The 26,045-nt window shown below is 36.4% G+C and overlaps 1 protein-coding gene across 1 annotated transcript in view; it reads left to right on the top strand.

Moving 5' to 3' along the window:
• The window catches only part of LOC104129171 (adhesion G protein-coupled receptor A3), a 238,525-nt gene that overhangs the window by 56,245 nt on the left and 156,235 nt on the right, over nucleotides 1-26,045 (top strand). The window contains exons 4-6 of the mRNA XM_009642086.2: nucleotides 3,678-3,749; nucleotides 13,892-13,963; nucleotides 14,734-14,897. Of these exons, the coding sequence (XP_009640381.2) occupies nucleotides 3,678-3,749; nucleotides 13,892-13,963; nucleotides 14,734-14,897 (308 nt within the window). The remainder of the gene's footprint in view (nucleotides 1-3,677; nucleotides 3,750-13,891; nucleotides 13,964-14,733; nucleotides 14,898-26,045) is intronic.

Raw genomic sequence — 26,045 nt, 5'->3', positions numbered from 1 at the left:
AAATCACACATTGTGCTTTTTAAATTTAACATGCATTTTTCTTTCCCTTCTTTTTTTTCCATTTCCCCTTTCTTTTTTACCTTTTCCTATTTAAAATTATCTGTTTGCTTTCCTATAAATGTCCTAACAAGTACATCTACAAAGTTAAAAAACACGCTTAATTAATGACTTAGCAGACAATATATCACTGTAGACATTAATCAGAAATAACATTCAGTGGTTTAAATATGTGCAAACAATGTTTTGTGCTATGCTAAATATTTTTGTTATGTAAGGTCTACTTTACTTTTATCACAGACCAGGCCTATAAAATAAATTCTTAGAAAGGAAATTTTGTCATGCCTTAGAATTTGTCTATCATTTTCATGCTTCTCACATTGACTCTGCTTGGTATTTTTTATTTTTAGCATGATTTTCCAAGGAAACAAGACTCATGCAATATATCTTCTCTTTGGAAATGTTTTCATAGTACTTTTGAAAGCACTGGCTGATTTTTAAACTACATTTGTAGTAAAAATATCTAAGTTACTACAAGTGGGCCTTTTTGCTTTTAATTAACAAGGACTACAGACCCCTCTTAGTTCTACTCAGCCTAAAGGAGAAGTGAGATGAACCCTTTTAATTATAATTTTCCAAGCAACAGCATCCAAATGTCCATGTACTGGCTAACCAGCCCATCAGCACATGCCGGAAATCTGCCTAGCCATCGTATGTGCTGTCTAATGTGTGATGAGAAAACCTATGAGAAAACAGGGATTATTTTTGTGGGATGGGAAGGTTCAGATGAGAAGGAATGCAAATCCACAGAAAAATAAATTTACAAATCCTTCTGCTTTTTTGCTCTGAGGTTAAATTCCCTAATTGCTACGTACAGGGAACACTGCACAACCTAAGTAAAAGATTTCCATCCCCGATCATACAGGTAGCAGTATTTTCTAACATCAACCACTAAGTTTTAGTGCATTTGGGTAGAAAGCTGATGACATCATAATGATGAAGTCAGAGTAGCGTGTATATTTTTAACACAGACAAAAACATTAGGGTGAAACGTTCTTGCTTGCTCTGTATACAGGCATAACAATAAAATGAAATTATCAAAATGAGTGCTAATTGTTGCCTTGGCCGCATACTCTAATAACACAACCCTGACCTCTTGTGGGAAAACCAGGAAACCTGTGCAAGCCATGGGCTGCACAGCTGAAGACCGCACAGGTGGAACCTTGGGCCAGCCAGGAGAGACAAGTCAAGGAAGAGGAAGTCATTAGGCACTGGGAAAAGTGAGAAAAAAAGACACTTCAGCAAACTAGGAATGGCAATGTTGAGCTTTGTCATGCTAGATGTCAAAAAAATCCCTCGTTACTGGTATCAGCAAGTGACACTGGGAGCAATCTAGAGACAGGGAATCAATTAATTACTAGACTGCCACATGTTTGGTACAAATTGGTGTAGTTTCATGGTAAACATGAAAATCTCTGCATTCCTCCACTGTGCAACTGTTGGGTGGCAGACAGTTGAGAGAAAGGAATAAATAGCATAAACTCCTGTTGAATGCTGAATGCAGTAATTACTTTAAGACTGTACTTTACATTCACATCTTCTTATTTCTCATGTAAAATATAAATGATGTTGTGAAAAGCAGAAGATGATGTAATATGGGCAACTGCAAGAGATATGGCTGTGGCAAGTCAGACAGACAAACTGCAGCCTGTCAACATCAAAATGTTTTCTGTGAATGATTTGGAGAACTGATATAATTTGTATTTTAATGACAAACTGAATTATTTCAAGAGTTTACTCAAATAGGTACACACAAAATTTATGAAAAATGAAAATCTATGAAGCACTAAAGTTGTGGCACTCGGTTATTCAACAGAGAAGAATTTTGTTTTCTCTAACATCAATTTTACAAGTCAGCATTAGTAAGTTAAATGTCTTACTCCAGAAAAGGAACACCAGCTTTGTACAGTATGAATTGAATTATGTCTAATATAACATGTATTAGTGTGGAGGAATGTGCAGCAAGCTGGCTTTTCTTTTTGCTAATATTTTTTTAGAAAACATGCTTTACGATACAGAGATTTCAGCCACTGCCATAGATCTTATTGTGTAAATAACACTCACTGAAATAAACTTTGAGAAAAGGGGATGTAGCCTTTTGCTTTGTTAAAAATACCATTTACTGCGTGCCATGCTTTGAGAAATATGCACTTGTTTTGATTAGTTTGGATGAAATTTACTTTTGTTACCCAATTTATGCCCCACCCAGTGATGCATTTCTTCCATATGTGCTCAGACTTTGCTTAGGCAGAAGTAAAGCATTACCCATCTAAGAATTCTGGGTAGTTTCTTGTTTACTATTTACCTCTTGTAATAGAAAGATCTATCTCTATGTATATGTATGTATGACTGTTTGTCTTAAACTTGCATTTTTAGGTTTTGTATGTAGCTTTCATTAGGAAAATGTGAATAATGCTAATACAAAATTGTTGCACTATATTATTGTTCACACTGTTTTCTCAGCTGTTGCCTACTTAATATCCCTGACAAGCATTTAAGAAATATTTTCATTCTAATGCAATGTTTCATCATTTAGTTGTACAACAATATATTCTTTGTCTGATAGAAGATGACTTTGTAGTGAATTCTAAAGATATTGCCTTCACATTCTAGCTCATTGGTTATGTCTCCAGGAAAGCAATAACTGGATTTGTCAAACTACAACCTTTATTCTCCTGTTTGATTACTTTAGTGTTCTCATGTAACAACAGAAAAATAACAAAGGAATCAGACGGCTACCCCTGATTCTAAACCAAAAATATATTCAGATCAATTTTAACATTTTAATGGATGTATAATCACTTAAAATCCTTACATTACTGCAATTATTTTAAAAAAGCATACTATATAAGAAGGAAAATTTGAGTCAAGGTTGAAACCCTAGTTCAGAGTGCTCCAAGGGACAGTATTCGTGTTGTTATCACAACATAATTGTTCATACCTATTTTTGTCTCCTTTCTATAAGAATCCTATATGTTATGTTGTATGTATGACTTGTACAGAAAACATCCATTCACCTTTCTGCAGCCAAGAGTTACGGAACATTATGCCTTGTACTATTTGTCATCTGAGACAGCCACGGTATTGCACTTAGAAGAGCTTGCCAAGTGCTTATCAAGACTGACCTTCTTACTAGCTCAAAAATTAATTATCCTCTGGTTTCTGTGATTTCTTTAGCAAGAAAGGATGCTGTCAATGAGATGAGACATTAGTAAACAGTAAAAATTTGTCAATTTTGGCTGAATATTGCATGCAACAAAATGCATGGTATTTTTCATAAGTGCAAACAGGTGCTAGGAACTTTGATAAATTCTTTACATATATTGGAAATAATTTGGGGTTTTTTTATTTGCTATGTTTATAAAATCACATTGTAATGCAATTAGTATAAGTTGCAGTATGGTATGCTTAACTGTGGAATATTGCTCAATAATGTTAATATAAAAGTTGTTAAATCTATTATCTAATTCAGTTTTGTTACATTATAGAAAAAAGTTTTATTTCTCATTTGTCTCTAACTCCTTAAGTGTTAGAGAAATGAAGAGGGTGTATGTGATTATGTAGGTGTGTATATGAAAAAGACAGACCTAATATTTCACAGGTTTTTTTGTTTGTTTCAGGGATCTTTCAAATAATAGAATTGGTTGCCTAACACCAGAAATGTTTGTTGGACTTAACAGTCTCCACAAACTGTGAGTATAATACCACTTCTGTTTTAAACAGAAAGAGAAACCCAAACTGTCACATGGCGTACCTGAGTACAGTTGGCAATAAACTTTCATTGTAAGAAAATTATAGGTTTTGTACTAGAAAAAAAACCCTCTTCTGAGCCTTTGATTGTTATGACTTGCTATTTTAAAGATGTTGTTTCTATTTGTAATTGTAAAATCCATCAGAATTGAACAAGTTAAATTGAATATATTTCATTTCCACATTGAAAAGAGGCTGAATGTGATGGTTCTGTTTGAATGCATTTCTCTTTGCATGTCTTGGAAACAATTAAAGGTCAAGCACAAAAATCAGACTTACTCTGGTTAAAAAGGATATGTTGCTCTTTCTGCCCATTACAGATCAATCAGAATTTTATAACTTTTTTTTTCCTAAGGTGTATTACAAAAAAAAAAAAGCAAGAAATATATGAAGTGTCCAGTAAATTTGGAATATCAGGGTAGTTCAAGTTGCTTAAAAAATATGAGTTTAGGCTGTTCGTTTAAGGTATTGTGCCATACACTTTATTTGTCATGGTACTTTCTGAGTCATTAGTTTATTACATGCAACTGCACTGCAATATGCTCTAAGAGAGCAAAGCAATCAACTTACACATCCATAAGTGCACCAGAGAGCCTGTGTGATCAACAGATGATCAGGCTATTCTAGAAAGAGCACTCAGAAAATATGAGGTTATGATAGTAATCTAGGGAGTTCTAGGGAGAATCAGATGACCTGGAAGAAGAGACAAAACGTGCAACGACAAACTGTGCTAATAGATACTATGTTAACAAGGGATTAGAGACAAAGGTTGATTTTGAAGAAGGGCAGAAGTATTGTACAGGACTCCATGACTGGGCAGTAAAACAACGACAAACTGTGCTAATAGATACTATGTTAACCAAGGAATTAGAGACAAAGGTTGATTTTGAAGGACAGAAGTATTGTACAGGACTCCATGAGTGGGCAGTAAAATGGCAGATGAAATTTAATGTAGATAAATATTAAGTGATGAAAGGGAGAAAACCCAGTCTGCTCTGGGCTAACCATTAAAATACAGGAAAGATGTTCTGAGATTATAGTGGGTAATGCCATGAAAACATCTGCTCAGTATCATTTAAAAAATAGAATTATTATAAAAATAGGGAGTATTACTAAAGGAAGAGAGAACAAATCAGAGAACATCTATTGTACTGCAACAAAAAGCAAAGAAGCTGCATTTTGAGTATCATGGGTAATTCTAGTCTGCTCATCTCAAAAAGATGACCAAAATTAGAAAAGGTTCAAAGAAGGACGAAAAGGAATGGCCAAGGGTGTGGTACAGCATAGGCAAGTACTAGGAATGAGTAAGTTGGCTTCAACTTTCCTGTCTGGGAAAGGCACAATTCACAGGAAGGGTCCTGGTTTAAATGGACATTTGGCCAGACCCAGGAGGGCTCTGTATCTTCATTCACATCAGCCTTCATTCCTGAATGGGAAATAAGTTCCTATATTGCATCATAGTGTGTTACGAATCTCACGCTTTATTTTCTTCCTCTCCAGCCCCAGCCAGTTCTGGCATTTCCTTGATAAACAGGGAAATCTTTCTAGAAAGATCTGCCATGAAGTCATGATAACACCAGGTAAAAGGCTGAAATCTGGTGTGCTTACTGATCACATTAATGAGAGTAACTATGCCAGATCTCTGATGAAAATAAGCGAGAACAGATGATGGGAAGAGCCTTGATAGCATGTTGATGAACAGGTGCAGACTGCCCCTCTTTTTACTCAGCTCAGATGAGTTCCAAATTGGGCAAGCCCAACTCACCTATTGCTGGGTCTCCCTTTGCTGTGCACAGTGAACAGGACTGTGACAATACAGTGCCAGATTGCGGCAGGAGGTATGTTTAATTCAAAATGGTGAAGTCACCTTATTAAATGGAATGTTCTTGTAGATGCTAGGAGCAACCTCAATAGGAAATTGTTGTGTGAACAAGTATAGGATCTGCAGGTGTGGCGGCTGAGCTGTAGGATCTGTGGGTGTGGAGACTTTGTTTTGGGACCAATAAGAAAAGGATTGTAAAGCTCTAAATAGGGTGATCCCGATGCTGCTTGCGCTGGTGCATGAACTCGGGGTCTGTGCCTTCATTGCCACAGAAACTGTTCAAATCCCTGCTCTCTCAGGGATTCTAAAAATTCAATTTTCCTAAAAAAAATTCCAATTCCATTTGTCTAAAAAAAATCCATTTGTCTAAAAATTCCATTTGTAGATCTTCCAGATTCCATCTTAAAAGGTAATTAGAAGTTAAATACAGAACTTCAGCCTTGTGATGGTAAAGAACAGAAATTCATTCACAGTGAGCATAGATTTGTTCTGTGGCAGTGTTTGGCTGTACTCTGAAATCTCTGCATCCTTCACTGATACCAGAGATGTTGGAAAGAGGCACAATATGCATGCTAAATGCTGCCTAGTTACCAGGCTGATCAAACCACATCATTACAGTTTCCTTTTGTAAAACAGATTTGCCATATCCCTGCTAATTCGAGTAACCTGTGTACCTGTCTCGGTGTTGGAGAACCTTTTCTGAGCATGTAGATCCAGAGAAAGTCTCACCAGTTTCCTCTACACTGTCATAAACACTGCATTTTCTGGCATCTAGTCTTTTTGTGCATCCTAAGTAAATACTTACCATTTCCTTACGACAGGGCTAACTTTCATTTCCAAGTGGGTGTAGATCCAGGGCTTTCTGTATTGTTTTGCTTCTGAGGCTCCGGTTTATAGCAAAAATCTGAATTAGACCTTTCTTAAGTATAATTCTCAAGTGACATTCTTGTTACACTTTTCACTTTGAATAATATTATTTAATGGAATTACTAGGCCTCTCATCTTCAAGAACGTTCACCTCTCCTTGTATGATAGTTCTCTTAATACTGACCAATCCTTGATTTTGTTATTAGCAGATTTCATTTTCACATGCTTACATTTCTGAGCCAGAGTCATTAGTGAAAGCACTAAATACAAACATGCATATGACTGTTGCTGCAGAACACCAGCAGTGTCTCACTCCCCTCCCTTCTATCCTCTCCATTATCTTACAGTGTCTTACAATAAGTGCATTTAACTCCAGGTTCTTGGCACTTTTATGGATGTTATGTCCATGCATCTGTGGAAAAAAATGATGATTCTGGTACCTGTAGCCCTGTTAGTCTGGCCTCATTGTATTTGATGCAGTAACTGAGTGAGTTTGGGAAGAAAGAAAAATGGAAAAATTGTTTGCAAATCAGAAATGGTGAAAAAAATCAATATGCATCTGTTGAATATGTATCATATAAAAAGATCACTAATTTTCAAGACAAGGAAAATTATTTATTGATTTTAGTATACATCTAACATGATAGTACATAAGCAGGAGGAAACATTGAACATTTATACTGGTGTTTTCATGTGAGTGAATTAGCCTAGAAGGCCTCTAGTTGCCCAGGTATTTTTTGGATTTTAACTAGTCCTGCAGATCAGTAGTCATACTGTAGGTGGTCTTGGGAAAGATCGTTTCCAGAATTTAGTGTATGCTTCTCCCATAAATACCTATAATCCAAATGACCAACCTTACTGAACAGAACAGTAAATAGTAGTAATGGGATATATTTGGGCTATATATAATATCTACTCTTTCTTCATTTCTTACTTATCATATAGTAGTATTGTTAAAGTGTCTTTTGGACCTTGTTTTAGTATACTTTCCAAAGTTTAACTTAATTTCTGGTAATTCTCTCTATGTTTCCTGACTTTTTGCTAACATTTTCCTGTTCATTAGAGTCTCTCTACTTCTTCGATCTTTCTAAAACTTGATTTCATTTTTCAAGATTTAAGATTTGGCTATTGATCCATTTAGTCTATCTTCCATTTTTCTTATTTGGGTTTTAAATTGCCTTTCTACCATTGACTTAACAAATGGAGCCATCCTGCATTCATGTACTTCCGTAGTTCTTCACTAGCTACTTTATTTTTTTTATTTCAAAAGTTTGTCCTTTGGAAATCAGAGGCATAGTAATAGATAAATCTAAATTCCCCTTTCATCTGAAGTAAAACAGTCCATGACTGCTATGTCAAAAGTTATGACTTTTGTAGGGAGTGTCGTCCTTACCAAACCAAAGTCAAGAGTACCATTGCTCTTGTTGGGTCAGTGATTATTTTGTGAAGAAATACAACCACAGTCTCAATCAAGAGGAACCGTTCCCTGCTGTGCATCGTATCATTTCTTCCCTGATCTCAGAAATCTCATATAATGACATAATGGTGATAGTAATTATTTGAGCTGGGATCTCAGTTTTCCGCTGGTGTAAGAACTGGTGATTGTTCATTGACTGCAAGCTAACACCACCTGGTACTTTGCTAACATTCAATTTTTTTTCCCCCTTGGACATTCATACAGACTTTTCAGAATCAAATTTTTAAAACGTGTTTAAAAATACAGTTAAGTCACCTTTCCATTGCTACTGATACCTCTGAATTGTGTTTACTTGTCATTTGAGGAGTAGGGAAAAGCTGTTCTCTGAAAGGGTTGTGGAGAAGCACTGACTTAGTGTAACATCATTGTATAATTGTACCAAGGAAAAGATAACAAGTTCTTAAACATGGAACTGGTTTCAGAGCCATCAAGTGCAGTTTAGATTACCGAATGAGCAATATAAAGATATATACATATGCGTTGATTCATGCGGTTGTTGATTGTGGTAATTAGAGTTCTCCTGTGTTACTTTAGCAGAGCTGAAGTGCAGAAGGATCTTTGCAGGCTGTTATCAAAACCAGTAGGGAGAGCCGTGAGTCCGCTGGAAGGAGCAAAGGACATAAATCTCTTCATGCACCTTCTGTGAAGTACAGAGATGAGGTTTTCATATACTGTTTACAAGCACAAATACCAGGTGAAACAAAATAACACAGCGTGTTTCACTCAATCTTGTAAGTCTAATTCAGTTTGAAAGAATTGAATTAGAGCTGAAAAATCAACTCTAGGCCCAAGCCGACATAGGATGTTTAACCAAATGACGTGATGCATGTATCTGAACTGAGTAGGGTGAAGGAATACTTAAACACTTCACTAAAATGAAGGATGAGAACTGCCTCAGCTTTCAGGGATAATGCAAACACTCTTCCAACGGCTTGGTGGTTTTGTGCAGTCCATTTCAGAGCAGGACAACCTACAAGATTCTTGAATTAAGAAAAAATTAATTGGTAGTATCATCTAGCATTGGCTTGAAAACATGCACACATACAGAAACCACGAAAGATTGTAAGCCTCTTGATAATGTAGGAAAGATGACTTTTATTCAGACTGCAGTCAGGCTATGTCTTTCAGTGAATGGGAATTGAATTTCCAGTTGCTAATGAAATCTAAAATTTCACACAGCTCCTGAAATTACTGCAGCCAGTGCATTGTGATTATGTTCCTTGAGACTGATCTAATTTTTACACCTTCTTGGATTTGATGATTTGTAGTCTGGAAAATGATTCCAAAATGCTTTCACATCCTATGACAGATGCAGCTGACAGTGCCTCAGACAGTATAAGAGAAGATTTATTATGTCTTCTAAGATATTAGCTTAACTTTTTTGGCTTATATATTACCCTTTGGCTGTGTTGATGCTGTGATGAGGTGCATGTATTCTAACTAGGAGTGACATAATTGAATGCAACAAATCTCCCAAATCTCCTTTGGCCCCTCAGTGGCCATGTTTCAGTGCTTTGTTCCAGAATTATGCATGCAAATATATTTCTGCTAGGTAATGAAGCTGCCATCCACATTAGTTCTGTTTATATTTAATCTAAATATCAAGAGCTGTGGAATACTGGGATGGTGCCACTGTACTGATCTACCAGATTTCATTTTTTTTAGCCCCATAAGTTAGCCCTTCAGGTTCTGAAGCGTTGCAGCCTTAAATCTGTTTCAGCAAGCAGCTACTGCTGGGTCTTCCTTTTGGAAGTTCAAACCAGGACTTCCTCCTTACTTCCAACTGTTTGATTAAAGTATATCTGATTTGTTCATCATCCTGCCTCTGACTCAGCAGCAGTTAGCTTTATGATAATATTATACCACAAATTCTTGTGTGACTTTCTTGCTGTCATTGAAGCAGCTAATCACTTTGTTTGGTGCCAGAGATAACATACAAAACCAGTAACGTAATGAATCAAACAGACCCCACTTCAGCAACATCAAGAAAATCCGCATGGTAACCTGCCTTCTCTGTATTTCTGTTTCATTTTTCACCTCTCCTGCCCTAGCCTTTTTGATCAAAAGATCAATCTGTCATCCTTGCATTCAGCTTTTGCTTTTTAATACTGCTTTTAAGAGTGAAGCATTCCTTATATTTATATATTCCTGCTTCTATTTTGTCATGGTTTAAGCCAAGCTGGCAACTAAGCCCCGCACAGCTGCTTGCTCTCTCCCCCCACAGTGGGATGGGGGAGAGAATCAGAAGAGTAAAAGTGAGAAAACTCGTGGGTTGAGAGAAAGACAGTTTAACAGGTAAAGCAAAAGCCACTCACGTAAGCACAGCAAAAGAAGGAATTCATTCACTGCTTCCCATGGGCAGGCAGGTGCTCAGCCATCCCCAGGAAAGCAGGGCTCCATCACGCATAATAGTGACTTGGGAAGACAAATGCCATCACGCCAAACGCCCTCTTCCTTCTTCCCCCAGCTTTATGTGCTGAGCATGACATCAGATGGTGTGGGATATCCCTTGGGTCAGTTGGGGTCAGCTGTCCTGGCTGTGGCCCCTCCCAGCTCCTTGTGCCCCCCCAGCCTCCTCACTGGTGAGGTGGGGTGAGAGGCAGAAAAGGCCTTGGCTCTGGGTCAGCCCTGGAACCAAAACATCCCTGCGTTATCAACACTTTTCAGCACAAATCCCAAACATAGCCCCATACTAGCTACTGTAAAGAAAATTAACTCTATCCCAGCCAAAGCCAGCACATATCTATAGTTTGCCTGAAAATGGTCCTTTGAGACGCATAACTCCCTTTGACTGTTTTATGGCATTTGCCATTTATAGAAAAGCTTTTCACAAAAGTGTTTTATTAATTTCTGTAAAAGCACAAGAATATTTGGTACATGAAAAAATAAGTGTAGGACCTTATAGATAAGACTAAAGTGTTTTACCTCTGACAGAACAGAAAGCACGTATTTCTGTTAATGGAGTAAGTTAATGGCATAGGAAGTGCCATCAGCTTTGGAGTGCATTTATTTGTTATGTTTGAAATGTTTGCACACTAGGTGATACAGATGTTTTTAGAACAAATGTCCCTTTAAATCAAGCTGGAGGGGTTTTTAGGATATCTGAAATGACGGAATTTCACAACGCTATGCATTTGGAAATATTTTAATATATAATATGAATGACATGAACTGACAGAAACAGGCATTTGCAGGGTGCTGCGGATATCTAGCTCAGAAATTCATACGCTATTGGGGTGATTTAAGAAGATTTCTGAAAGTTTTCTTAGAGTAGAAGTTATTTCCACTGTTGGAGATACAGATATTGTAATAAAATGTTTCTTGGGCATAGAAACTCACTCCTTTATGACTTATACAGCACTGTGAACATGATCCTAGTTTGCTAATTATGGTAGTAATATGGAAACTTCAGACCAGGTCATTGCCAGAAAAATATGAAAGAATTTGAAAAATTGGCTTTCCGGCTTTGTGCTGACATTTGCACTGTCAGGAACTCAGTTATTCCAGCATTTGGTAGAACGACTGAAGAAAAGGGTTACATATGGAACATTAGTCAGGAATTTTTAGGTTAACACAGTGTAAGTCAGTTCTGGCTAGATATCTTGGTGGATTTGACAGGACCTATGGAAAGTCCATAGATTCAGTAGATACTGAATGGGCATCACTGGCAGGCTTATAGGTACCATACGTCTGATGAACCCTGCTCCGTCAGCTGTGGAAATGACCTACAGTTTTTCCCTGTTTCCTAAAATATTGACCAGACATAAAACCTTCCTCTGGTCCAAACAGAACTACCAAGCTTCAGACCTGGTGTTCTGTTTGTTTTGTTGTATGAAGCCTGGATAGCTGTTTAAGGGAAAAGAGGGGATTTGCATCAGATCAGAAATGTTGTACTGTGGGTGGGGTGTGGTGGAGAAAAGAAACCCCTCGGATTTCTGCCCTCTGGCTGCCAGCCACATGCAAGCCCAGGCAGATTGCTTTCCCTGTCATTCAGTTCAGCATGACTGTCCTCCGTCAGAAGCTTTCTACTACTGTAACTGCCTTCATATTAGTGGAACCGCTTCTGATTTACTTCGGTGTAAATGTCAGGGTTATCAGTTTCTGATTTAGTCGTTTAACATCCCAGTTCACGGAGCTGCTTCAGCATATGCCTCACCAGGGCTTACATCCAATAAGCACATGAGTAGACCCATTTAATTTTAAGTAAAAAGGTAACGGAGTCTTTGTGAAATGCTCAATATTTTTAGTCCCTGTTGATAAATCCAAAATATTAAAGGTATAGAAACAGGTAGCTACAAGCAAACATTCATTTGTACCTTTAGACACATGCACACTTGAAGAGATGCTTGAAAGCCCTTCCATTTTCAAGAGCTTTGCACAACTGTATTAAAGGTGCGGTTAGACAAAATCCTAACATTGAGTTCAACTATATCAAGACATCTCTTTGTCACTCAATATAATGTGAAATAATTTCATTTAACAGTGCTGAGCCAGTTTATTTTTCTATTTTAGTAGAATTTTGTTTTAAACTACCATGAAAATTTGAAGCATTCAATGCTCATTGTTTTCATGATTTCAGTGGTGAAAATTTGTGTACAAAAATAAAATTAGTTATTGTTTCAAGAATGCTCCATAACTTTCTTAAAATAATTTATAAATTAGGAATGTTTTCTCTCCTTTCTTGAATTCCATATGGAATTCTATATGGAATGATCCATATGTATCTGTACAGGTTTCTGTTGGAAGCATGGTTCTTGGGTTTTTTGTTCTTCCTTACTTTACAAAGCTGGCTCAGATCTTTTGCAGCTTAGTAGGTTCCTCATTGGTGGAACATTGCTCCTGATCTGAATTTGTACCTTCAGTCTGGTATACATTCTTTACTTTGTAGACATAAGAGAATTAAAATCAATAATTATAAAAACATTCTTATTAATGAAAAAGTAATGAAACCATTTGCTTTGCCAGTCTCCGTTTTTTTCTATATGTAACAACAAATCTCCAGTGAAGAGATCTGAATTTCCACCAATAGCTGAAATTTTGCAGCCATCCTTGAATTCAGACATGTAGGCTTCAGGAACTGGATAGAAAGGAACATATATCAGTATTTCAAAAGTAGGTAATTCATGTAGGCTTCAGGAACTGGATAGAAAGGAACAGTATTTCAAAAGTAGGTAATACATATGGTATGAAATGATAATCTTGGATACTGCACTAATTTTTCAGTTTACTGGTATAGAAAAAGGCAGTATGGCTTGACATAAAGCATTTACCTTTTATATTATTAAGGCACTGGCAGAGCAGTAGTGTTAAACTAGGCAAAGAAATGCATCTGTTGGCAAGTATTCAGTTTAATCCAGTCAGCCATCAAGACAAGAAATAGTAAAACAGTTGTTAAAGTGAAAACGTCCTTAACTGAAGGATGGGAAAAATCAGTTTGTTTAAAGTACTTTGTAATAGAAGTATTTGTGTAGTTACTTTGAAAAGCCATTACTGCTTTAAGGAATTGCTTGAATTCTTCTGAGCATTACTAAATTAAGACACTGGTGTTATTTCTTTACCTTGAAGTATCATTCAGAGATACTGTAAAAATACAACATAGGTCTCACTGACTAATCATTGTATGAATATTTTCACTTAAATTCTAGAATATTATCTTCTAGAATTCTATTCTATTAAATATGTAGAAATATTCCTGGTTTTTAGACCAAGTGAATTCCATGTATACCTGCTGGGAAAAAAGTGTATGATTTGATTTGAATATTGCTTTAATTTATGAGAAAGCAATGTACAAATTTAAATATGTTTTTATTGTTGTCAAGAAAGCAGAATTTCTCAATTATCATTAGGAAAATTATAATCTGGCAATTTTGTTTTCTTCTTGTATTTGTTATAACTGATTGTAAATTGCTTTTTTCTAGGAATTTGTCAGGGAATATTTTTTCAAGTCTCATGAATGGACTTTTTTCTGAGCTGCTAGCTCTGAAAGCACTGTAAGTATGATTCTTTATGTTCAGAAATCTGAAATATTTGAGAAAGACATTAGAATAAACATAGCAGAGTTGAATGTGAATTCAAACGGGATTGCTTCTAGCAAAACATTCCAAATGTAAAATATGCAGTATTTGTTATCAATGCCTGTCTCACTATTGATGAGCTGCTGTGTTCTACCTGTCCCAGTGAAATGAATAGCACTGACAACTTGACCCTGTTCCTGACCAGCCTGGTCTAGCCATCCTGACTAGCATCCCTGGTTTTTTTTGCTTTATGATCATATACCTTTCCATGTTTTCATGCAATACATCATGTAATAACTCTAACTAGACAAAAACATTCATATTAAATATTTTTTCCTGAAATTATAATAACAATTCCTAGTTATTTGTATTAAATGTACCTCTCTGAGATTTAAAAGTGTACGCTGGATGCTTCCATGGTCAAGTTTCTACTTAAAAGATTTTTTAGTAGTGAAAGTAAGTTATGGTATGACTTTCTATGGTAGCACATACTCAAATTTAATTCAGCAGTCAGTGATGCCGTTCTGCAACCAAGCCCAGAATTTTGGCATAAGTTTTGGAAGTCATTAACAGGGGGGCAATGTGTATTAGTTGTCTCAGGATATGTTTATATAATTATACATCCATAGTTATGCATTTATTTAGAATTAGTTCTCTTTGCAGTTAGATAACTTGAACATAACAGAAGAAAGGATGTTTATGAAAATCGCACGTGTACCAGTTGTGATCTTTCTTTGCCTTTCTAGACATTTCAACACCGATTCACTCATTTGCGACTGTAACCTAAAATGGGTCTTGCAATGGGCCAGAAATGCTTCAGTTCGAATAGCGGAGGAAACAGTTTGTGCTTACCCCAGCGCTTTACAAGGACTGTCGTTCCGTAACCTGAAGGAAACCCAGCTGATATGTGGTGAGCTGTACTCTCATTTAACATTACAACTTGAAGTGGAATCCAGATAAAATATTAAAAACCAGAAATGATGCAAAAAAATAAAATGAGTAATAGAACTGACTTGCTTTTAGGCACAAGAAATTGAGGTATATGGCACAGAAAATACAATTAAGACTGAAAGAGAATGGAAAAAAATACAGATTTCTTATTTCATACAAAATAATGTGTATATATATTGCAAGAACACTGCTGTACTGTATATATATTAGGCAACATCTAATTCTGATTTAAAACATTAACCCATAACAGTAGTTCTACATTGTATACTGCATGAAACTGAGAATTCCTACAGGGATTTATAGAATGTTCCTTTCACGTTATCTCTCTGACACTGTGGCATAAATGTCAGATTTCATTCCTGTATTTTTCATTTTTATAAACCTGTAACTATACATTTTAGCACTATGTCCTGGGAATGAACAGAATTTTTACGGTGAGCTTCAGTTAGGTGAATTTGGTTATTTGAAGATCTGTAGTTGAATCGCTTTTTGAAAAATATTTTCCTCCATAGCAAACAGGATAGATATGGTTTGAGGAAGGAAACAAAAAAAATATGAATGAGTAAAGAAATTTCCTCCCACACTGAATGCTGTCTAGCAAAGAACAGACAAACCCAGAAATTCTAAAAGTGTCGTGCACTGCAAAGAAAAAAATCTTTGCTGAGATTATGCTGGTGGGTTCCATAATCAGAAGTATAATTTCATACATACTTCATTAATCACAGAATCTTTGAATCTTTGACTTTCTTGAATGACAGAAAATTGCTGGGATGGTGACTTTGCTAATGTCTTACAGAAACAAAAGGAAAGTCACACTTTTATCCTAATCACCACAAAAGGCATGATGTGTGTTGCTAACACATTTAGAGTAGAAGTGACTGGAGTAATAACAAAAAATTTGGTTCTAACAACAACAGCAAATGCAGATATTTACAAGTTGGGAGAGATGTGAAAGGATGAGAATACCATGTACAGACGTTCCATCAGCTGAATTATTAAGGAAACACAGATACCTGTCTGGAGACAAATAAGGAATGAGCTCGTGTGGGCGAAAGGCAGAGAAGTTTCCAGTAGCCTGTGTTACTGAGCTTTGGAAAATCCGCAATGCTTCTCAAATAGCATGCTGCCATTTTAGAGACACCCAGCATGGGCATCTTCATAGAGATCCATTTCCCAGCAGGAAAAGTCCTCTTTCTGAAAATGCTGGAATGATCAGAAGAATCAACCAAGGACTGTTAATTGGTATTTCCAGGTTGCCAATGAATATGAGCCTGTGAATTTTAGAGAGGAAATGAAAGCAATTTCTCAGAATTTCCTACTTTAATTCCTAATAGGACTCCTTACCACACCTCTGATACAGAATTTATAAGGCCCATCTAGTTCTTACTGCTATTTATAATGTCCACAGAACACTTGACAAGGTTTGTAATGCCTGCCAATAGCTCGACACCGCTTTTAATATCCTCAGAGAGCTTAACGGTGATTGTATTTGCTGAGCCTTCCACCAGCTCTGCAATGCCTGCCAGGTATTTCACAGTGCTCATAATGTCTGTTGGGCAGCTCACGGTGCCCACAACATTTAGCAATTTCATTTTCAGCAACTTAATTTGAATTTAGGCATAATAGAAGGCTGTCTGGCACCAAGATAATAACAGCTATTGAGAATGTTTTAAGAATAATGTGTGTTGAAATATACATAGAGCTAATCAAATTAAACGTATCTTAAAGAAAATAGTAAGTAAGTGGCTTAAAAATTGAGAACTCCTGCATGTGAACATCTTCCATACTGTCAGACATATGTATTTATAGTTACTGATCTTCCTTCTACATGCTAGAAGAGGTCATGAGGTATCACAGTCACAAGATGAGCAAAGAAAAGAAGAATGGAAGGGAAAAAATAAAAATAAAAGGGAAATGGCAAAGATCTTTGCAGGCAAGATAGGGAATGAACCAAAAGTCAAAGTATGTGAAGAGGAAGCAAGCAAGAAAAAAATTTCTGAATAGCTCCAGGGGACAGTTTGCCATAAGCTTTTTAGATTTATTTTACATTTTGATGGGAGAAGAAATCATCTTTCAAATTTCCTTCTTGCAAATCTTTCTCATGCATCTGATAACTCAAGATAGCCAAAGAAGTCACCAATTGAAAACAGTTAAAACCCTGCTTTGATGTTTTTTATAAGAGTTAATTTAAGTAACTGTACAGGTTTGGAATTCACAGGATTTTGCTTGCATAGTTCATTAACAGCTTATAAAAGCTGCTTTTTAAAAAAAATCTCCAACTCTCAGAAATGCTCGGCTAGAAAGCAATTTTTGACAATGTTGGAAATAAGGCTGAAAAACAGTTTGATGAGAAAAGATAGTTTTGCCTCTGTCTTCTGCCTTAATTATGAGGGACTGCAATGAATTCATAACAGTACGGACAGAGCATCTTTCTGAAAAATGATTGTGAAATTGGCTTCACACAGTGCCTTGTTACTGTTTCTCCATGACTCCAAATAAAACTTACTCAATTTACAGGAGGAAAATTACATTTTCCTGAATACCAGTGCTATAAATTCCACCTGAGGTCTGAGAGCAGTCTGTGATTTTTCCCTTGCACACATCATCAGCAGAAATGGATTCTGCAGGCCCAGTTCTTCACTCAGGAAAGACCTGTATGACTTTTTGTCTTAAGGCGATTACAAAAGATTGCTCTTAAAGCTGGGGTTTGATTATTTACACTGACGAATGACATATTAGAATTTAGTTTCTTAGTCTCAAAGCTGTATTGATGCTATTGAACTAACAGCTCTAAGTAGTAAAAGTTCATTTGTTCTGCAAATTACAATTGACATATAACCAATGAAGCCTTTTTCTGTTAGAAAATGTTGACTCATCAAAACAGATGTTTGGAAAAGTGCTGACTTTCTTGTCTCCCCCAGTTACATTTTATTTAAAGTTTAGAAAGTAGTTGACATAATATCAATAATTTTTAAATGGATGATTTGGCTGAAAATTATGTGAATATTTACTAAATTATACAAAAAATATTGCAAAGGTTAAAGTATAAAAATAATTTTATAGTGCTTGAAGACATTGTTATTATTTATTTATTTCCACCACAAAGAAAATGAGCTGATTTTCCTGGGACAGAATACTGTTTCTCATGCAGGTCTCCTACAAATTAAAGTATCAGTTTTGCATATATGTTTTCTCTACAGAATTTTATAAATAAATAATTGGGACCATTCTACCACCTTTTTTTAATTAAAAAAAAATTGCTTCAAAAGTAAGAAGATATAATAAGATGTTAAGAAATATTTTTTTTGCCTAGAGTTTAATGTGTTTATACATAAGAAATTATATTTTTATTCTTTATTATTATGCATTTTCTGAACAGAGAGTGGATAAGGTTTAGTTCTGTTCTTGGTGTCAGTAGCTTTTCAGGTTTATGGAGTCTGCTGTTTTAATCTGCTGTTTTAATTGTTGTGTGGACTATTTTCCTATAAACCAGACAGGTTAAAAGAACTAGATGTAGTATCTTGTCAGTTCTCAGGAACTCTAAGTGTAGAAAAGCCTAGATTTTCTCAAAAGTCACTTTGCTCTGCTCGAGCAGATGGTTTGATACATATATATGCGCACCATCTCATGACAGTACTTTCAGGCAAGCTAGTTTTGTCGCTTGTCACCTTTCCTGTTCCTGTGTTGTCCTTACCTTTCCTAACAGTTGGCTGTAAGGCATTCTGGGAGTACGTCCGACAAAGCAGTCATTAACAGCCTTGGATGGCTCTCATGCCATGTTAGCAGAGCTCATTCTCACCCTTTGCATTTGACCCCTTCATGAGGAATGGGCTAAATGTAGCCCACCAAAACTATGTTTATGTTCTTTCTCTATCTATGATGGAAAGATCCACACAAGTCTTTTTCTTGGAAGAAATGAATCAGTTGCTTGTGTATTTATTATGCTTCTGTCCCAAATTTTTCTTAGTTTCCCACTTCCTCGTTTGCTGGGTTGTATTGAATATGAGAAAATCTCCGTGCATGTTGAACTGTGTCAACACAGGATTGTAGGACAAGAGTGGAGCACAAGTCTTACAAGGAGCAGCTGAGGGAACTGGGGTTGTTTAGTCTGGAGAAAAGGAGGCTTGAGGGGAGACTTTATCACCCTCTACAACTGCCTCACAGGAGGTTGTAGTGCGGTGGGTGTTGGTCTCTTCTCCCTGGTAACGGGCGATAGGATGAGGGGAAATGGCCTCAAGTTGTGCCAGGGGAGGTTTAGGTTGGACATTAGGAAAATTTTTTTCAATGAAAGGGTTGTTAAGCATTGGAACAGGCTGCCCAGGGAAGTGGTCGAGTCCCCATCCCTGGAGGTATTTAAAAGATGGGTAGATGAGGTGCTTAGGGCCATGGTTTAGTTGTGGGATGGCAGGGTTAGGTTAAGGGTTGGGCTTGATGATCTTAAAGGTCTTTTCCAACCTAAATGATTCTATGATTCTATTCTATGAGTCTATGAGTGAAAAGAAGTTCTAAGATACAGCCTTATTTATCCACCTATATTGTGCACACCTCTGAAAACCCTGTGTCGTTTCAGTAATTACAACCAACAAGGGTAAACAGATACAATTAGCAAAACTAGTATTAAAGGATATTCTTCACTTACCATCCTCAGTCAAGAAACTTCCAGAGTAAGGAGACAGATATAAACACAAATGTTAAATATGCATTCATTTTAAGATGCAGTCTCAGGGGAAAATATGGCGGAAATAGATCTTGCAAAGCACAAAGTAACGACCAACAAAATGTCACAGCTGAGTCATTTTCCTTTCTTATATTAACATGGCTGAGACAGCATCTGGGTTTTTTATGTAGTGTGTCATCTACCTTGATGGGGATTAGGTGGCCTCCCTAGGCTCAGGAGCCTGTTTTTCAGAGGCTGTGAGCATCCAGAAACTCTTTTCAAATTCTGTTGTTGCTCTGGGTGTTCCACGTTCATGAAAATCAACTGCAGTGTATTTCACTTGGCTTAGAGGAGTTGTTACAGTTTGTTATTGTGAAAGTGTGTATTATGACAAAATGGGTATTCTGTTCATAGGTAGTGTGCCCGTTGGTTGTGATGAATACAACTGTAACTGTTTACATCAAACTTGTAGTGAGAAATTGTTTGGGTTGGTTCATTTAGTTGGTTTCATTTTAGTAGGGCCAGTTGTGACAGGTTTAAAAATGGTTTTAAACTAAAACAGGGTAGGTTTAGACTGGATGTAAGGAAGAAATTCTTTACAATGAGGGTGGTGAAACACTGGGATGGGTTGCCCAGAGAGGTAGTGGAGGCCTCATCCCTGGAAACATTCAAGACCAGGTTGGACGGGGCTCTGAGCAACCTGATCTAGTTGGCGGTGACCCTGCTCACTGCAGGGGGTTTGGACTAGATGACCTCTAAGGGTCCCTTCCAACCCAAAACATTCTATGTTTCTATGATAATTTACTCATAGCTTTAATAGTCAGTTAGGACTTTTGCTATGGATGACAGGGAATGAGTACTCAAAATACAGAGATGGAGTTTTATCTGTGTAAGGTCAGTATGATTAGGTTTCTAGCATGCCTTAGGGGGCTGTCTACTGAGAAAAGTGTTAACACTAAAGAAGAATAAAAATCCATCCTACTGAAAATAGAGGTCAGAAACAATGGAAGATAATAGCTACAAGTTGTGAGTTTCCAACAGTGTTTGAATTATTACTCAGTCTCTGAATTCCGTAAACTACCTTAAAGTGCTAGCTCATGACTGAAATTAGTAAATTGTGACTCAAAATATTATTGAAATGCTCTTTTTGGGGGGGTATAGTAGACTCCCTGCTTAGGAGGGGTACTTCAAAGGGATAGATCCTTTTCTGGCTTCTGCATTCTGCAATACAATTCATTAAATGTTTAATAGAAAATGTAAATAATATATTGGGAGGAAGGGGATATAGTTGTTAGGGAATTGTTTGTACTTGACCAGCACCTTGTCCTTTGTAGTTTTCCTCACTTCACTGAGAATCAGAGTATTCATCCTCCAAAGGAGCAGAGTCAGGTTAAATGTAAGCACTTTCTGCTCTGATGCTCTGTACCTGTTCACATTGAAACTGGCACAAAGCAAAAAAGAAAAGAGCTCATCTATATTCTTTATGCAGTCTTTCTACTTGTGTTCTTAGAGATTTCTTGACCGTTTTGAGATTTAATTTCTTACATAGAAAGGTATGAAGTACTTTCATCATTACTTATCTACTCACATTTTCTTATCTGTATTTCTCATGCTTAAATATGAGCAGAACATTAAGGCATATTTCTTTCGGGCCACGTGCAGCTCCCTAGTCTATTTTCATAACTAATTTTTTTTTGCAATCTTACCTAAAATACCGCAAAAATTCAGAACATTCAAGACATTTTCAATCAATTACAGTAATACCATTGGGGAAAAAAGCATTTTCTTTTCTATAATTCTTGTATAAAGTACTTTAGTTTTCTGAAGCAGCTTTTTTATTCTTGACATATATTCTTAAAATACAGTGTGGCTTTAACTGCTTTCTCAGCAATGGAGGAATAGCGATGTTTTAGATGCTAGATATGTTGAAATCTCCTTATAATTTTACCTGATGTGCTTGCACATCGTTTTCCCTTCATCCCTAGCAGAATAAGTCTGTTTCCACTGTGCAATAGGAAGAACTTTGAAAGAAATATCTCTTTTAAAATGCCAAAAATAGAAAGAAAGAGATTGATATGGGGAAATTCAATCTTTGAATGGAGATCTTTTCACCAATTAAATTTGAGCCTGAAATCAACCAAATGCATTCAGCTTCATTCTGCATCAGCTTTTAAGAATACTGTCAAATATTTTGCACTAGGCATATTGGGTAAGAAATGAGATTTGAAGTTGCTTTTTTCATATGGTGACAAAATTAATTATCTACATTGCCTTTCCAGTCTTAAAATGAAATTGTATACATCTGCACATAGATTGTTCTTAAAAGTTTTCTTTCCTACATGAAATATATTGCAATAAAAAATATTAGCTCAAAGTTAACAAGGAACACTTTTTCTTCATTTATTTCTCTCATAGTACACACAACATTTTTTTGATCTCATGTTATTTACTTAAACTTAGAAATGGACTTGAGATTATTGTTTCAACCATTTCTTTCTTCATTTACAAGTCATTCTTACTACATTAACACAATGTAAATATTGAACTGTGGCGCTTTTTTTCAGTATGTAGTCACTGGCTAAACTCAAAATCTGAAGTACAAAGAATGATGGATTAATTATCCAGATTTAGATTCCAGTCCTGCAGTTTCTTGGCAGCCTACAGATAGCCTGCTGCATTCACGCGGAGCATCGTTGTCTTCAAGAATATGCAGGATCAAGACTTCAGCTCCAATTCTGCAGGGAGTGCCTAATCATATGAATAGGTCTAATTATATTGAAATAGGAATATTCCCATTAGTAACCTTTCATGGGATTAGGTTTTGCAAGATATGGATAGTGATACAATTAGCTGTAGTTAAATCCTCTTGCAATTGTTTCTATTTTACAATGCACAGATTCACACAATTCAGGATTTTCTTTAATAACAAAATATGGATAATAGGAGAATGTCTGTAAAGCAAATAATGTAACTACATTTTAGATCTTTCAAAGATCAGTGTGGTAGATTAATTTTCTATCAATCAGAGCTAAGTGTCCCATTTTAAATATCAAAGTTTTCAATAGGTAACCATTTGGTAGAATGAAACCACCAGTGCTCTAACCTTTTGGCTCCAAATTCTAGATTTCTCATCCTAATATCATCAGTCTCAAACTGGGAAAAAAAAAGGAATATGGTGCCCTATATTTAATACTAAATATTGTTATTTAATTTCTGTAGTGGTAATTCCGAACATTGCTGCAAGGTTGGGGGCATAAAATTAATAACATTTAAAATTTACAAAAGTGAAATAACAAGTATTAAAATGATCATTTTAGAAACTTAAAGGATGAGGTTTTACTGCTACATGTTTTCTTGCATCTGTGCTCACACATGAAAATATAGTTCAACAGAACTTTTCACCCCTGAAATTGCACTGATTTAGATGCTGGAAATGCACCCAATTTGTTTTTCTTCCTATATCTTACTCTTAAACTACATCAGAGTTTTTTAATGTACAGTTTTGACTGATTTTCTACATTGTCTTTGCCTGCTTGTTCCAAAAAGCATGCAAAATAACTGAAGGAAAAATTAGCTAAGATATAGTGAGGAGAATATCAGCAAAATGAAGCTTCTTTAATCTTCAAAACTTCTGCCCTTGGAGACTTGACTGGCCATCTCCAAAAGCTAATTGCTCATGAGCAAAGCAATGGTAAGACAGCCAGCCTTGACTAAGGCCCATGGAGTATCCCAGAAGATATATTTATTCTTAACATGGTAATATGTACATTAAAAGACTAGGGTTAAATTTTATATTGGTAATTTCTAGATAAAATTATATACACTTCTTTGCCAAACCTATGTTAATATTGTCCAGTTAACAGCACTGATTACAGTTCATTGCAATTAATCTTAATTGTTCTCATGGAAAAGTTCTTTATAAAGCCACCATCCTAATATCCTCTGTTCTAATTAAGTGGAGTATACCATGGTGATATTTCACATTTTTATAGCACGTTTCATCATACAGCACTTTCTTTAAATACATGTATAAAAATGGCTGTAGAGAGCTGCAGTTTCTTACACTGTCAGCTGGACTGAGAGGACTTTGGAAAGGAAAAATTTCATACAATGACTGGGATAAGTTCTTACTTCAACAGAACTTGTTCAGCATCTTCTATGACTTTTACATTTCTTTTTCGTTTGGCATTCTTGCAGCATAGACGGGTACTCATGAAGCCTGCTGGACTTTGGGCAATTAGGGGCAATCACTGCCACTCTTGGGACCTTCCTGCTGCCATGCTTCCTTGGGCTGAGTGCATAGTAACGATATGAAAATAAAAAGAAGGTGGCTCGTGGTGCTTAAGGTTTGGAAAGATGAGTGCTACCACCACATTGCCCAGATAGGTAAAGCTAATCAATAAATTTTGCAGGGCTAGGTGCTCAGCCATTTTTATTAACTGCAAGCTGTAATGAGTGTGCATAGCCATGAGCCTGCCAGCTTGCTTGCCATAAGGATAATTTTGTAATCAAAAGTAGCTTTCTAGCAATGGCTTCTGACTCTTGCCAGTGAAGGAGTTTGTGTTGATGAATCTTCCAACACCATAACTGTCAATATGTCATGGTCTTCAATTTTCAGGATGTGGCAAATAATCAGGTGCTCCCCAGCTTCTAAAGCAGACTTCTGGGACAATTTGAAAATAAGAAATTGAAAAGTGGCAGAAGTTTTACTTGATAAGAAAGAAATCAGTGCCCATTCTTTTCAATTTCTGCTAGATACGCCAATGCAAGACGTGGGCTTTATTTTGCCTGCATGCAGATAATATTTTTTGATTAATTGATTAACTGGAATGAAACCTTTAATTTCCTATTGTGGAAAATTTTCAAGTAGCTGTTGCCATTTTACAAATTAATGTTATGATGTTTGGCATTTATGTTAAATGCTATTAAGTGAAACCTACTACATCTGTATTTCTCTACCTCTACTTTTCTAACAAGTAAATCACTGCTCTCATCAGTAAATAAGAAAGTGGTTTTCCACTGCTCCCTCACTTAAAATGGTTGTAACAGACACAAAATCATCAGTCCCTAGACCCAGTGCAAAACTGATAATTTATTTTCACGGGGGTTTATAAATCTAGGGGAAACTGCTGTAGAGAAAGACAAGTTAAATAATTTTCTCATGGCTGGACTTGTCATCCACCTGCTGAGTGCTGGCTGAAACCTGTATGGGTTGGATTTGCTAGAAGTGACTAGATTGGAATTGTACTTTTCCCAGCTCAGCTTTCCTTAATTTCTACACTGGTGTAACTTATTTTAATTAAATAAGTCTGAGAAGTTATGGAACCCAAGTGCTTCTCAGTGAGGCTGTCATCCAAAGCTATGATTGTAGCTCTTCTTGGCATAACAGCACTGACTTCAATCTTCTGGTTTGTAGATACGGAGTATATTTATGAGGTTAGCTAACCCAGATAACTGAAGCACCAGTAGCAGTGGACTGTGACAGCCTGGACTCACCGTCCTCCTAACTCACTCAGGACAAATCCTGGGATTGCTGCTTCTGTTCAGCTCCCTGCAGCAGCATCTATATTCTTATCAGAGCCTCGGTCGACTGACTCCGCTATGCCTGCTCATGAGACATGCACCCTTTCTCCCTCTTTTTCTCAGCTTTGATGGCTGTACAGAAGTTTGCAGGAGTAAAATATAATGCAAAATTTGTAACTTCAAGTAAAACAGTATACCTGTCTGAAGTCTTGCTCTTTGGTTAGTGACTAGCATTTCAGTGTAGCACTTAGCATTACAAAATAAACATAAACCTCTGATTTAATTATGAGGTGCTGCAAAAAAAATACATCTACTTTATGTTCCTGTCTGAAAACCATGTATGAGGGTGGAAGGGACTGATAAAATGGTGTGGAATATGCCTTGCCCTGCCAGCATTATGAAGTTGGTGGAAATAAGAAGCTGTTACACAAACAGAATCTCTATGTTTTCTGCAGTGAGTGGTAAATGAATATGGTAAAAAGCCTTCTTATCCCAAGCCCAAAAGACTTATCTTATTTTGATGTGTTTAGTACATGTTGGCATGTGTATTTTCTTGATATTATTTTAAAATTGGAGCCAGGCAAAGCTTTTATTAAAACTGAAGCTTGGCTCCAGTTCTGTATTCATTCTTGCTTCTTTGGCATATGGCACTGTCTGTGACCTTCTACACCAAACCTTTTGTTAGTGTCAGCAAATTTTGCAATACGGAAATTGGCACTGGTGTGCTGGCACCTCCTCTTCTTGGCAGAAGTGGCCTTCAGAGCAACTCAGATCACACTCTTTTCTTCAGTTCCATTCAGTAAATATCAACAGATATAATGTGCTATGTCAGCAGTTCACATTTTTAACTAATGTTTTTCAATTTGTTTTTCCTCATTTTCATCTGTCCTTTTTATTGGACCAGTTCCTTTACTTTGTCCTCACTTC

The sequence above is a fragment of the Egretta garzetta genome, unplaced genomic scaffold (genome assembly GCF_000687185.1).
Source record: "Egretta garzetta isolate BGI_Z169 unplaced genomic scaffold, ASM68718v1 scaffold56, whole genome shotgun sequence".
Classification (NCBI taxonomy): Eukaryota; Metazoa; Chordata; class Aves; order Pelecaniformes; family Ardeidae; genus Egretta; species Egretta garzetta.
The sequence above is the reverse complement of the archived record's forward strand: the minus strand, read 5'-3'. Positions and strand labels throughout refer to the sequence as shown.